At 39.2% G+C, this 15616-nt stretch overlaps 1 protein-coding gene and 1 non-coding gene across 2 annotated transcripts in view; both read left to right on the top strand.

Annotated features, from left to right (window-relative positions):
* CAPRIN1 (cell cycle associated protein 1) overlaps positions 1-15616 on the top strand; it is a 50199-nt gene that overhangs the window by 30226 nt on the left and 4357 nt on the right. The window contains exons 10-18 of the mRNA XM_056137231.1: positions 290-445; positions 525-633; positions 2886-2947; positions 5183-5293; positions 5491-5640; positions 7844-7994; positions 12243-12437; positions 13384-13484; positions 14432-14495. Coding sequence (XP_055993206.1) covers positions 290-445; positions 525-633; positions 2886-2947; positions 5183-5293; positions 5491-5640; positions 7844-7994; positions 12243-12437; positions 13384-13484; positions 14432-14495 — 1099 coding nt within the window. The remainder of the gene's footprint in view (positions 1-289; positions 446-524; positions 634-2885; positions 2948-5182; positions 5294-5490; positions 5641-7843; positions 7995-12242; positions 12438-13383; positions 13485-14431; positions 14496-15616) is intronic.
* On the top strand, positions 8892-8953 carry LOC130017168 (U7 small nuclear RNA). The gene has a single exon (XR_008791342.1). It is a non-coding gene; the product is annotated as a U7 small nuclear RNA (small nuclear RNA).

Here is a 15616-nt window from a genome sequence, read left to right as displayed (position 1 = left end):
AACTGTCAACTGAGCTTTGGTGGGGGGACGGACACCATTCACTGTTAGGGAATGAATTTAAGCCTCTCAAATGGCCCAGCCTCTTGAGAGCTACCCAGCCCATTGTTAACATCTTACAAGTAAGTGATCATAATTTCACGTCATAATTGTGGTCAGTTTGGGAAATTATGTAAACTAGCCTATTATGCTTACTGTATGGATGAGGTCAAATTGTGGTGATGATGATGAATGGTTCAGTACTTTGATACTATACATCCATCCATCTCTGTTCCATTTCCCCTTCTATTAGGTGGTAAATTCACTCCAGCAGCAACCTCAGGCTGCATCTCCTTCAGTACCAGAACCCCATTCTTTGACTCCCGTGGCTCAGGCAGATCCCCTTGTGAGAAGACAGCGAGTACAGGATCTTATGGCACAGATGCAAGGACCCTATAATTTCATCCAGGTTGGTGTGTTTAGTTTTTAAGCCCTATAAAAGATGTTTTAAGTGTTTACATTATTTAAATCTCATATCTTCATTGTAGGATTCCATGCTGGATTTTGAAAACCAGACACTTGATCCTGCAATTGTATCTGCACAGCCTATGAATCCAACACAAAATATGGACATGCCCCAGCTGGTTTGCCCTCCAGGTTAGTAATGGAGATATATGTGTGTGTGTGTGTATATATACATATATATACGCACACATATATATGTATATACACACACACATGTGTACTATAGGGCCACACATTCCAGTGTTCCCACACAGACTGCAGTTCCAGAGTTAAATCTGGGGTTTCTGCATGGAAATCTTATATTTTAGTAATTTGAGCGATCTCCAGGGCCCCAGTAATGTCATGTATGTATATCATATATATATGATCTCTGTGGAGTTTTTTGGGCCCCATCTGGCAGTGCTCAGGGGCTACTTCAGGCTCTGGTTCCCTTAGATCTCCAGGGATTGACTCAGTGTTGGCTACAGTAGAGTGTTGGTGAGTGTAGCTGCCCTCCATTGTTGGCCACATACCAGGCATGTGCTTTATGCCAGCACTATCTATCCCAGATGTGTATTAAAATATTTGTAGAAGTTTATTCTTCTATTTTAGTTTTGGGATTGTTAATTTTGGGGAAAAAAAAACTACTGCATGTAAATAAATAGAAAAGTACAGTGCAAGGACTAGAGACACAGTGATACAGTACAGAAGATAGGGAGTTTGCTTCTCAAGCAGCGGAACTGGGTTCAATCCCCAGCATCCCTTGTGTTCCCCTGACAACCTGAGCAATGCCAGAATTGATTGCTTAATGACAAGCTTGTAGTACCCCTTGGGCATTGTCAGGTGTGGGCCAGAAATTAAATTTTGCAAGATCGGAGTGATGATACAGAGGTAGGGTGCTTTGCTCTTGTGCATCCTGGGTTTGATCTCTGGAACCATTTATGGTCCCCAGTTCCCCCAGCAGTGATTCCCTGAATGCCACCTGGTGTAGCCAAAAAAAGAAAAGAAAAGAAAAGAAAAGAAAATGGATTATTAGTAAATGATGGGATGTGGGTGCTGTTTCTGCCCATATTCTCCCCTGTGCTTAGGGCCTGGCCATACTCTACTGTGCTTAGGGCTTACTCCTGATAGTATATGGTGCCGGGGATCAAGCTCTGGTCAGACAAAGGCTAGCACCTTATCAGCAGAACGCTTGCATTACTACTGGTACTGTCTCTCTGGCCTGTTCTTTTTGGGGGCTGGGGAAGCGAGTTGTCAGGGAGCATCCCAAGCCTTGCTCATGGAATCGTGGGTTTACACTGCTCGGGTCCACTAGTGCTGGGTCCCCCCAGGCCTACATCCTAAGGTTCTTGGGAACCATTTGGTACTGGAGATAAACTTGAGTCCCTTACACCAGGATTATGTTCTAGTTCTTTGTTTTGGAGCCTAGTGTTGTGGAGGGCTTACTCCTGACTCTGAGCCAAGTAGTCACTCTTGGCAAGCTTGGGAACCATATGTGGTGCTAGGGTATGGAGACTGGGTCAGCTGTGTACAGGGCAAACACTGCCTGTTGTACTATTTCTCTTGCTGTCTTTTTGAAAAATTTGACATTATATGAAAAGTTGATAATAAAATATGTATATCATGTATGGTTTTTTACTAACTGCATAATTTTGTGTTACGGTAGTCACGGCTTTAAATGGGTCTAGTTAAAAAAAATTGAGGCATTGTGACTTAAATTACTGTTAACCATTTCAGGCACACAGTGCTCAAAGTGTAAACCAACACCTACCACCCCTATCAGAATCCCTCTCCGTCAGTGTCACAGGGTTCCTAGCCCATCTCATTCTGTCCCCTTAGCAAACTCATTTTTAAAATAAAATTTAATTATGATTTGGAACATATGCTTAGACTGATACTGACTCTACGGGTTTTGTCTTTGTTTTGAGCCACACTCAGTGCTACTCTGGCTTACTTCTGCTTCTCCACTCAGGGATTACTCCTGGTCCAGATTGGGGGCCATTTGGAGTTCTGGGGATCGAACCTGGCTTGCAAGGCAAGCACCCTACCTGCTGTACTATCTCTAGCCCCTGACTCTTACAGTTTTGACTTAGTTAACTTCATCACTCAGCACCAGTGTTAAAGGGTGTCTGTTTTTTGGGTTCCACTGGCATTGAATTGTTAATATCTTCCTTAATACTTGGATTAACATCTTTGCAAAACAGAATGACAGCAATTGTAAGTTTATGAATGAATAATTACAACCCCTAAGCAAAACTATTTATATTCTATTTAATAGCTTTTAAATTATTTCCATGGAAGAGAAAATGTTCAGTTAGCCTTTAGAAATATACTTTGAATCACCAAATAAGAGTCTTTTAGAAGAAACTTAAATTTAGATAACACTGTCTTTGGGTCTGTTACAGTTCATTCTGAATCTAGACTTGCTCAATCCAATCAAGTTCCTGTACAGCCAGAAGCAACACAGGTAAGAATGATCTAGTTTTTCAGATCTCTCTCTTTTTTTAAACTGGGGGAGGATACACTTGGCAATGGCAATGTTGGGGGCATACTCCTGGCTGTCTGCTCAGAGATCACTCCTGATAAGGTTCAGAGATCACTCCTGATGGGATGCCTGAGATTGAAATCGGGTTGTTCAGGTGCAAAGCAAATATCCTAGCCCCTGTCGCGTTGCTCTGACCCAGCCTCAGACCTTTCGTGTGTGTATCTGGTGCTGGAGATCAATCCCAGGGCCTTAGGCATAAGACAGAACTGCTACTGCTGAGGCTTTTCGTGGCCCTTGTCAGGTGTGGCGATCTGATTTTAAATGAACTCTTGGGGTTCTTTGGCCTTTGGTTGTGAATCTCAGATTATTGATTTGTTATCAAAGTTCAATGTTTGTAGCAATAACTTGGCTTGACCCTGTTCAGGGATCACTCCTGGCAGGGTTTGGAGACGAAATAGAGTGAGTGCTCGGGATTGAAGCTGAGGTGGCTGCATCAAAAGCATTACCCTACTTGATATACGATCTTTCCATTTTATTTTTCTTTATATTTTTTTTTTTCAATTTTATTCCTATTTCTATTTCCTTAAGTTTTTTTGGGGGGGAGGCGTGGGAGGGGGACTGTACTATAGCTGGTAAGATGCTTCTGTAGCGTGCTGCTGACAAAGTTTGAACCCAGCATCTCATGTTCCCCCTAGCATAATGAGTAAGGTGTGGTCCGTACCCCCCAAAATTTTTTTATAAAAACACCCGTGTAAATTGGGAATAAACAATCCAAGGGTTCTTTAAATGAGATTCCTTTGAAAATTTTGAACAAGGCTATGTGGTTGAGGAGTTTTGGACAAATGTTTGAGTGGGGCATGTTGTGATACAGGAGGTAGACCTGAATTATGGTTTGATGGGCTTTTTCTTTTTTAAAACATGATTATAAGGAGTTTGTATTTTAACTGAGTTGGCTGCTCTGCATCACATCTATGGTGAAAAGAAATATGCTTGTATTGTGTTAGTACTCATGCTGAATAAGCTGAATTGTACAAAATTTAAACAACAGTCTTGGTCAGAATTGAGCTTGACATCTTCTGGCTCTTGAAAATGAAGAAACAGCAACAGGAAATTCATATCACTCCAGTAATTAGAGAGCCAGCAAGAGTGGTAGAAGGTCAGAAACATTTTTTTATACTAACTGCACCTTCTAACTTATACTTACAGGGGTCATAGTAAAGCATCCCAATGAGGGATAAAATAATTTCCTTATGCGATCCTTTTTTCGTTTGTTGCTTTTACTGTGTATCTTTATCTTTAGTTTTTGCCATTTAATTACATTTGTCTGTATTTGGGCTTATGTATTTTTTTAATCTTTTGGACTTTATCTGGTGGTGCTCAGGATCTTAACAATCTATGCTTGGTGTTTACTGCTGGTGCTGCGTGTTGTTTGTCCTTTGCTCTGTTTTTGTCTCTTACTGAAGGAAGTTTTGCTGGATTTTTGGGTTTGTTTTAGAGGATTAGATCAGTTTCTGTGTAGATTAATTCTAGTTTTGGCAAATTTTTGCTGTGAACCTGGGAGGAGGAGGCGAAACATAGCTTCTTTCTCAGCCATGCTGGCCCTTGTCCTTGTCCTCTTTTCCCTATTATCTTGATGGTTTTATTTTTTTTTGCAAAGTTTGGTTTATAATTACATTGTGTTACGTGGTCACTGCTGACAGGCTCGGGTTACCATATAGGATGTCAGGGATTGAATCTGTCAGCCATATGCAGGGCAAGCAAAGTAAACCTCTCCCCGCCTTCCCCCCACCCCATCCCTTGCACTGTCCTATCTCTTCAGTCCTGAAGGAAAATGTTTACAAATATCTGTCTCACTGAGTAGAATTTGAGTTGCTTTAATTTGATCTTTTTTCCCCTCCCTTGTATTGGGCCATAGCTGGTGGTTTACAAGGCCTTTTTCCCCCCCTGCTCTTTGCTCTGCAATCAAACCTGAGACTCCTACATACAAGCAAGCATGTGTTCTTAAGCCTTTGAACTATCTATATCCTCACCCAGGGCTATAATTTCTAAGTTTGGGTCACAATGTTGAATTTTCAAAGAAACAATTATAGGAGGGTTTGAACTGATTTAGGATTTACTTGAGTGTTAATACATGTATAGGCCCTTTCACAGATCTGTTTGTTTTCTACTCCTGTGTGTATTAAGATTCATAGTAGAGTTTTGATTTCTTCTATGTAGGTTCCTTTGGTTTCATCCACAAGTGAGGGATATACAGCATCTCAACCCTTGTACCAGCCTTCTCATGCTACAGAGCAACGACCACAGAAAGAACCAATTGACCAGATTCAGGCAAGTTTTGTTACCAAATCATATAAACTTGGTGGGGCATTTATTCATGAACTGGACGGAGAGAAATTCTGTTTACTTTACTGATTCTTGGACCTGATAAGTGCACATCGGTATTTTATTTCTGCAAGTAGTTGAATTTGCTAATAGAATCGATTAAGTTCTGTTGATCATTCAAGTGGCTCTTTTCACTTTGGTAGGCAACAATCTCTTTAAATTCAGACCAGACCACAGCATCCTCATCCCTTCCTGCCGCTTCTCAGCCTCAGGTGTTCCAGGCTGGAACAAGCAAACCTTTGCACAGCAGTGGAATCAATGTAAATGCAGCTCCATTCCAGTCCATGCAAACGGTAATCAAATTACTCTAAGTAAAATTTAGTACTTGATGTATTTTGTCATAATCCTGAGGTCTCAGCGGAGCAGGCGGAGACATTCCAAGCTATGTTCAGTGCTTACTCCTGGCAGGCCGGGGAGACTAAATGGGAATTGGACACAGGGTGGCCACTTTAATGCAAATGTTCTTTCTCTGTTTATAACAAAATGTCTAACTTGAACTTTGCAGTTAAGTCTTCTCCATGCCTTTTAGCTGAAGGATATATTTGACCATAAACTGATTTTCCCTATGTGCAGAAGTAAATTATATTCTTACGACTTACATGTCTTATTTTGTAATTGATAATCCAAAACAGTAGACAGACAAATGTCATCTAAATCATCACCTTGATATAATAGGTAATTTACCACATTTGCATATATCATGTACTGAAATATTTTAAATTTTAGGTTTTTCTGGTTCTTTAGTGAGCATCTGTAAATTGAATTTCTAAGAACATAATGTATATATTGTAGTTCATCTGATGCGGTTAAAACAGTTCATAGGAAAGCTCATAGGATTAATTAAGTGCGTAAAATTTGGGGGTTGGAGAGATCTTTGCCTGTAGAGGGCCCAGCTTCATCCTTTGCACCTCACGATGTTTTCCTAGACACCACCAGGACACTCCACCCATCATTCCCCAAATCACTTTGGGTTTTTTTTTTTTTTTTTTTTTTTGGCCATTTTGGGTCATACCCAGCCATGCTCAGGATTTACTCTTGACTCTGCCCTCAGGAACTACTCATGGTGCTAATGGAACTATATATCGGATGTTGGGGATAGAATCTGGAACAACTCTGTTCAAGGCTAACACCCAACCACTGTGCTATGTCTCCAGCCCCAGCACTCTTCTTGGCCATTCCTGCTGATGCTCAGGGGATATCTTTGCTCCCTACTTGGGAACTACTCCTGGCGGTGTTTGGGAACAGATGGGATGCTAAGGATTGAACCGGGGTGGCCTAGAGGAAGGCCTTCCCATGTACTATCTCTCCAGACTCCTCTCCCAAACACTGTTCTCTTCTCCCTCCCCCCACACCCCAGCATAAAGCCAATAGTCCCTAAACATGGCTGGTTATGGTCCTCACAAAAGGGAAAAATTTTAATTTTGTGTGTGCCAAGAGTCAAACTCAGAGCCTTATTCCTGAAAGGTGGTACTCTACCACTGAGCAATACTTTTAGCCCTAAAATGTTAATTTGAGTTAAATATAAAAAATTGAAAAAAAAGGTTTGAGACTGACTCAGGTGGAAGAGTACATGCCTTGTGTGGGTGATACCCTGGGTTTGATCCTTGGAACTGCGGCTTTTATTCAGAGTACCTATAGCAATAAGAAGAAAATTTGAAAATAATTTAACTCAAAGGTCATAAGGTAAATTAATTTTGGGAAGGGGTTTTGAGCCACACCTGGTATGCTCAGAGGAATGACTGTAATGCCAGGGATTAGAGTCATATCTCCTGCATTTGATGTTGTTTTTTTGTTTTGGGGCCACACCTGGCGGTGCTCAGAATTGCAGTAGGGGGTGGTGGTAGTGATGTGGGGCTTGGGGACCATATGTGGTACCAGGTATCAAATAGAGTCCTCTGGTGCAAGGCTAGACCCCTCTGTACTATCTCTCTGGCCCCTTAAAAAAATATTTTAAATGAAAAGTTCATTTTTCATTGCATGTCCAAGGCTGCTAATGGTCATTTTGATTTTTGTAATTCCTACTGAGACTTTGGAGATCATGTTGCTTGGGATACCTTATGGTGCCATGGGTCAAACCTCAAACCCCAGGCCTGAACTTGCAGCTCTTAGATTCAAAACATGTAACCGAATCCTTTGAATTAAAGTAAGTGCTAGATTACATATAAAGTACATGTGTATTTTTCCTCATGATGCAATATATCGAGGCTTATGTAATTAGGAATGATTGTAATAGTTGAGTTGGAGACGGTGTGGGACTTTTTAAATTTATGGTTGTGTTAAAACTTGGATTGTTGGGTCAGAGAGTCAAGATTCCATGCTGCAGGCTTGGGGTTTGATCCCTTGTTTTATCCCTTGTATTATCCCAAGCATTGACTTTGGGTATGATCTCAAAATCAAACAAAAAACAAAACAAACTTGCACTGCCATCTGCTATCATAAAAATAGGGGAATTGTCAAAAAAGGATGAGCCAGTTAATCATTTATTATTACTTTCAGGTGTTCAATATGAATGCACCAGTTCCTCCTGTTAATGAACCAGAAACTTTAAAACAGCAAAATCAGTACCAGGCTAGTTATAATCAGAGCTTTTCCAGTCAGCCCCATCAGGTAGAACAAACAGAGCTTCAGCAAGAACAGCTTCAAACAGGTAGGAAAACATGGAACACTTTATTAGCTAATTGATTTTCATTTGCTGTTGAACAGTGTCGTAATGTAGTTTAGATTTGAGTGGTGGTTTTAACGGTTTGTAGAAGTTGTAAAACTTAAAAGTTTCTTATTGATCATTCTGAGTTAGTTTATTATATGCAGCTTATTTGTAATTTTTGGAAATGTTAATACCCATTTTCCTTTGGTTACTGAGCTTTCATAATCCAGTTTTTACTATGATTTCAGTGAATTATAATCATTTTTTAAAATAATTATTTTATTGAATCCCCTGTGAGAGCATTACAAAGCTGTGCATGATTGCGTTTCATTCATACACGCATTCCTCCACCAGTGTAATTTCCCAATACCCAGTTCCCCCCACCGCCACCCTCTGCCTTCCTTCCTCTCTCCATTTCCCCTAACCCCTTCTCTCTTTCTCTTTTTAGGCATTATAGTTTGCAGTACAGATGCTGAAAGTTTTATCATGTATATCCCATTACCTACTTTCAATGCTCAGTTCTTGTCCAGAGTCCTGTAATGATGGACCCTCCTCTACCTTAACTACCCTCTATCAACCACATCCTTTGTGGTGATTCCCAACCATTGAGCAGTCCTCCTGGTCCTTTTTCCCTGGCCTTGGATATTAGTTTCTGGTTTTTATTTATATATATATGTATATATATATATATATATATATCCCACAAATAAATGCAGAGCCGTTTAATTGTGAAGTGATGTAAATCTGTTGGGATGGTCCACCAGCAGATAAGACTTTTGCTTGTCATTGTCTTAATCTCAACACTTCAGTCTATTCATTTTTTTCCCAACACTTCAGTCTATTCAACCATGGAATAAATATTAAGTTGAAGCAAAGTTCTTGTTTAGAAAAAGTCATAATTGGTGATACAGCTCTTATAGATTTTGTCTAGCAGGTTTTTCAGTCGTTACTGGAAAGCTCCCCCATCCCCTTTGTTAAAACCAAGAAGGCCATAATTTGGATAGGTAAATCATTTAGTATCATGATCTCTTTGCTTTGGGTCTGTGAGTATTTAATCCCTTGGTGTTTTATTTTATTTTAGTTATTCGGTCACATTCAGGTTATGCTGAGGTCTATTTCTGGCTCTGCACAAAAGAAATATTACAGCATATGGGATACCTGTGATTGACTGGGGTCTGGAGTGTACTTTCTCTCTAGCCCCTTAATCTCTCGGTGTGTTTAATTGGATTCCAACAATTAATCCCTGCTAAAATCAGAGGAATTAATTTTCAGGCTGGTTTTTAAATAACAGTGTTTCAGTTGTCCTTACTCATAGGCCTGGATCATTGTTATAGATTTTTTTAAAGTACTAGATTATTAGCACACTGTGATCAAAGGTTGAATTTAATTGAAAATTGAAAATGCTGAGTTTCTGAATGATGAAAGTGATATCTGTTACTACAACTCATTAGTAAAGTGATGCTTGTTAGCATTTTGCTGACATGCATATTACTTTACCATTACTTCAGATGATTGTGATGAAACTTAGTCAGGTAAATATCTCAGGGGCTGGAGCATATGCCTTGCATTTGCCGAGAACCTGGTTTCATTCCCTAGTATCATATGGTTCTCTGATCACAGCTTGGTGTACAGCCCTGATGGACCCTGAGCATTACTGGTTGTGGACTTAAAGCCCCACAGACCACTGGTGGTTACCCCTGTAGTAAAAGTTTTCCTTAGTTTTGCCCTTTATGCTAATTGATTTCAAACAGCATTGTTACGTTTCACTTGACTTTACTAATTGACTGAAGTACTTGAACTGGATATAATTTCTTGGTTTCATTGCAAAATAGTTATTTGTGAAAATTAACATGTTACAGTGTAAATTGGAAAAAACTTCACCTTCTTTTCTGTAATCCAGGCAACCATCATCTGTTACCTGGTCTTCTGTACTTTTTCTCGACTTATAAGTTTTGCTTACTGTGTTCTCAACTCAGTGTACTGTCACCAATATGTTCATAGAAAGTCTCCTTTTCAAAAAAATGTATTGATGTACCATATCGAATTTTAAAATTTTTTAAAAAATTTTTTGGTCACACCCAGCTAGCTCAGGGGTTACTTCTGGCTCAGAGCTCAGGAAGCAATGCCTGGCAGTGCTTGGGGGCAGTGCTTGGAAGCTGAGGACTGAACCTGTTTCGGCTGCATGCAAGACAAATACCCTGTACTATTGCTGTTCTATTGCTCCGGTCCTGATCCTGCTATTTTAAACCTCTTTATATTCCCATTCTAGCCATAAACACAGCAAGGCTTCTGTTCTCAGGCCTTTATGCATTCTTTATTGGAATCTTTTCCACTGTTGATTGCATAGCTCACTTTTTTCACTTTTGTCATGCACTCAAATACTGCGTCAAAGAATGATCTCCTTTCAGTACCCTGTCAATACAGTGCTTTGATTTTGCTGGCTTGTTCATCTTTTTTCCCCTTCTCACCACTTAATTATTTGGTACAGTATTTGATGTTTTTATTTACATTTTTTTCACTTTATTTTTCATTAAAACTTCAGAGGGCCAGAGTATGGTACAGTGGGTAGGGCAATTGTCTCGCACTCTGCTGACCTGAGTTCCTGCCCCAGCAGGTCATGATTTCCTGAGCACTGCCAGGTGTGGCCCCAAACCAAACAAAAACAGTAAAATTTCCATACTGGGGAGTAGGCATATGAGTTGGTAGTTGACATATTCTTGATCAAACTGCCTGCCATATTGAGGACACTTAGGTATCTGTTGAATCAATACCTTTTTTCTTTTGAATTACTATCTGTAATTAAAAACAACATGACTAAAGATCCTTTGCTGAGGGTTCTTTGCTCTTTTTTTTAATTAGCGTTTATGAATTAGTAGACACTCTAATTCTACAGTAGGAATTCTGGTATTTGAAAATAGAGATCACATTTTAATTTTTCTGCTATGAGTTTCTTGCAGTGATATATGACCAGGAGTAATAAAATTCTTAATGATTAAAAAGTGAGTTGAAAATTCAGTTTTATTTTCTACATGCAAATAAATGAATATTTAGATAGAAAATGTTACCTATACTCAATAATCTGTTGTGATAAAATGTAACACGTATTAAGTAATCATTCTGTGAATATTGTATTTGGTCCATTACATCAAAATAGTTCCTTCCCTTTGGAAATCTCCAGCTTTTCCATTGCAAAATAGTATCTAGTCTTGGGATATGGGCTTTTTCTTTGGTTCCCTCCCCACTTTATTTTCAAAGGATCTTACCTCCCAAAGATACTGTTAGCCTCCTAGAGTTTTGTTTTTGTATTTTAAACTCCTCTGAATTGGGGTAATAGAAAATAACTTTTATTGATATTTGAAAGTTGCTAGGTTCTCTGCTGTCCTTATAGTGGAAAATCGGGGATGCGTAATGTAAACTTTTCTTGAACTCTGTTTTCAGAATATGTAAAGAATAGAAAAATTAGAAATTCTTGAATCAGACACTATGAGAGCAAGTATAAGTTGATGAGCCTTTGCTGATTTAGCTTTGTAACTTGATTGGATATTTTACTCTGTAGTTCCTTAGCTGTGAAAAAGCTTGGTTTTTTTAATCATTAAGGGAACTTTTAAAGAAAAAGGAAACTAGTATAAAGTGGTTGTTTTCATTTTCTTTTTTTTTTCTTTTTGCCACACCATGATGGTCAGGGCTTATTTCTGGCTCTTGGCTAAGGATTGCTCTTGTGGCTTACTTCCTGCTCTTTGCTCATAGTGTTATAGGGTGGTGGGCAATCGAATCTGGCTTGACAGCACACAAGGCAAACCCTTGTACTCACTGCACCCACTGGCCCCAATGGCTTTTCATATAATGGAAACACAAATAATTACATGGTACAAAATGGTAATTATAAGACTATCTAAGATCTTTGAGTTGTGGGTCTCCTGCTAATAGGCAGATGGCCTCTTATATTTAATACCAAAGCCCTTTGAATCATTTGTGAAAGATTAAATTACATGCTTTTTACATAGATGTGATCTTTCAAAGATTCAGAATCATTGGAGAATCTTACTCTTCTTACCCAAATACATAGATAGGAGAGATCTAGGAACTTAATGTGCACTTTTCTCTCACTATTACCAGGAAAATTTACTTAAAGTTAAATTTTGAGGTGATTGTTTAGGTAGTTAAACAACTGAGACACATGGGAGAACAAATTGTTAAGAGGGTGTGAGTGAGTGTGTGTGTTGTGTGACTTTTTTCTCCCTTTTTATTTAGTGGTTGGCACCTACCACGGTTCTCAGGACCAGCCCCATCAAGTAACTGGTAACCACCAGCAACCTCCACAGCAAAACACTGGATTTCCGCGTAGCAGCCAGCCCTATTACAACAGTCGTGGTGTGTCTCGTGGAGGCTCTCGTGGTGCTAGAGGCTTGATGAATGGATACAGAGGCCCTACCAATGGATTCAGAGGTACAAAAGCAAGAAAGGAAATGATTTTTCCTAATGTGTAAATGATAGAATTGTGTTACGTGGTTTGGGGTAAAGATTAAAAACCTTTTTGGATTATTCCTTTTCTGAAAAATTCACATTTTTCAGTTTGTTTTAAATGAGTTATTCAGACTAAAACTGAGTTTTATGTTTCATATTCATACCTCCTACTGTTAGGTACTAGATAATTGCTCTCTTTCCATTATCAGAATTTATAGATAGTGTTGAGGTGATACATATGCATGGATGGGTAAAGATACTGTGACCTACAATCCATAGACTTGGATTGGGGCATGGGATTAGATTGAACAGCTTGGCTTCAGGAGAGAGTGCAAGTGGACTAATTCTGACGTTGGTGCAGACACTGCATTGAGCATGCAAATTTGTTATGTTGGCATTTAATAATACGTACCCATTCAATAGCGATAGCACAGCGGTAGGGCGTTTGCCTTGCACGCAGCCAACATGGCCGACCCGAGTTCGATTCCTCCGCCCCTCTCGGAGAGCCCGGCAAGCTACTGAGAGTATCTCGCCCCTCATGGCAGAGCCTGGCAAGCTACCCATGACGTATTCGATATGCCAAACAGTAACAAGAAGTCTTGTGATGGAGACGTTACTGGGCCCGCTCGAGCAAATCGATGAACAACGGGGAGGACTGTGACCGTGACCGTGACCCATTCAATATAATCTTTATGGTTTGGTTTTTGGGCCACAGCTGCTTAAGTTATATTGCTAGATGCTCTGGGGAGCAGAGTGGACTCTTGACTACAGCACACAGTAGTAGCTGCCGTTTCTGTCTCTTCTTCACCACAAAAAAGGGGGAAAGGAGAGTAACTAATTTGGTTTAACTTTAATTCCTCACTTGGTAAATAGTAAAGAGGTAAAAATTCCTTCAGGAGATAAATTGTTTTCTTGTCTTAAATTTTAGGTGGATATGATGGTTATCGCCCTTCATTCTCTAACACTCCAAACAGTGGTTATACACAGTCTCAGTTCAGCGCTCCCCGGGACTACTCTGGCTATCAGAGGGTAGGTGAAGTCATCTTAAAATATGAATGTTGCTCTAAACACCCAATGAAAATGAAAGATGTAGTTGTTTCTTGGAGTTAAGGAGTGCAGTAATTTGGGACTAATTTTGTACCTTGGTGCAGACACTGCATTGAGCAGTTAAAGTTGTTACGTTATCTTTTAATAATAGGTACTCATTCAATATAGTCTTTATGGTTTGGTTTTTGGGTCACACCTGGCAGTGCTTAGGGAATACTACTGGCTCTACTCAGGATTCCTAGCAGGACTCTGGGGACCCATATGGAATAGAACCTGCGTTGGTCATAAGGAAGGCAAGTACCTTTACCGCTGTACTGCCTCACTAGCCAGTCATTCAATAGTCTTAAAATTTTTTGTTTGTTTTTTTTTTTGGATCACACCCGGCAATGCACAGGGGTTATTACTCCCGACTCTGCACTCAGGGATTACCCCTGGTAAATGCCCTACCCGCTGTACTATTGCTCCAGCCCCCTAAAAATGTATTTTTAAGAGCATTGAAATTATAGTTCACTTGAAATATTATTGCCAGTAACTAAAAGTTGTAGGAAAACAGTTGTGGTGTATTGAACTGTTCTAAAGAATAGAAAGAACTTTATTTATAATTTGGAGCCTGGAAAGATAATAAAGAATAAAGGCATCATGCAGGCAGCTGATCTTAATTTGATTCCTCTGGCACTGCAGGGTGTGGCCTAGGTAATCCGTGGCACCACAGGGCCCAAACTTGGATTCCAGGATTGAAGTCTACCAGCCTGCTGGACTGAGAATTGGTGGGAGAGTTCTCTGGGCCCTCTCAGCACCGTTTGGGAGCCCCAGTCCCCACTCTCAAATACCCTTATTCTATAAAGGCTAGGCTGTAATAGTGTAGACAGGTGGAGGTAAGCATTTTTCAAAAAATCGTTTTCATCATTACTAACTAGCTTGTCTTTTAGGATGGATATCAGCAGAATTTCAAGCGAGGCTCTGGGCAGAGTGGACCACGGGGAGCCCCACGAGGTAATATTTTGTGGTGGTGATCCTAGCTCCTAAGTGGAGCTTCTGTTCTGGCCTTGGAAGAACTGTTCATAGTCTGCATGTAGGTTACATGTTAGGAATACATTCATCATTTCCAGACTTGTTGCTAGGGATTAAATGAAATGCTGTTTCTAAAATTTATCTTGAACCCAAATTTAATTTTTGAATGACTCTCCCTGTTAACATAAACTGTCTTGAACTAGAACATTTCTCCTCAGAAAAAGTGCTTTTCCAACTGCAAATTATTTTTCAGGTCCTAAAACCTGCTAAATGTTTTTAGGAAATAAACACTGAAACATTTTTGTAAAACATTTTTGGAATGAGATTGCACATTTATATAAATTTATAATTACTCTTTCATTTTTGAAACCTGCATATTATATTTTAGGACCAGCTACCCTTTAATGGCCAGATAAACTATAGTTAAATTTAGAGAACCATTTAGAACGACTAAGAGTAAATAAAATTTCAATGTTTTTTCATCAGTATGAGTGAAAATTATTCTTTACTTTCAAACAAAACCTCTTCCTAATTTATTGAACTGTACTTAAAAACAATAGACTTTAAGAAGTTTTTGTTCTATTAATGTGGGAAATTTACTTCCTGCTTGAGTAAAGTCAACTATAAAATGATTTAAATGTGACATGATCTGAAGTTCTAAATGGTTCTCTGAGGGAAACTAAATTGACTAGGTTTCCTCTAATGATGGCCATACTTATGTGTAAAATGTATATTAAGAAGGGATTTTCAGTACAATGCTAGTAGAAACTGGCCAGTCCTCTCACCCATCAAAAAATCCTGCATTTAGAAAAAAATTAATGGATCATTTGGGAATTACTGATTTGAAATTTGAGGATATTTGCATGTGAATACAGGTTATGTTCTTTTTCCTCACCTTGTAGCATATTCTATGAAAGTTGAGTTGACTGGTAGCTCACAATATGTTTTAACAGCATGTAAAAAGTTACTTTATCTGTTACAAGTCATTATACAATCTTGAATGTTATGTAGCTTCTTTTTAACAGTTTAGGTAAATAAGGTCTGTTTTTCATTCTGGTGCTTTTAATTTTGATAGTATGATGTTACTACTGAAATGTAAGCTA

Source organism: Sorex fumeus, unplaced genomic scaffold (genome assembly GCF_029834395.1).
Source record: "Sorex fumeus unplaced genomic scaffold, SorFum_2.1 ptg000007l, whole genome shotgun sequence".
NCBI classification, from domain to species: Eukaryota; Metazoa; Chordata; class Mammalia; order Eulipotyphla; family Soricidae; genus Sorex; species Sorex fumeus.
The sequence above is the reverse complement of the archived record's forward strand: the minus strand, read 5'-3'. Positions and strand labels throughout refer to the sequence as shown.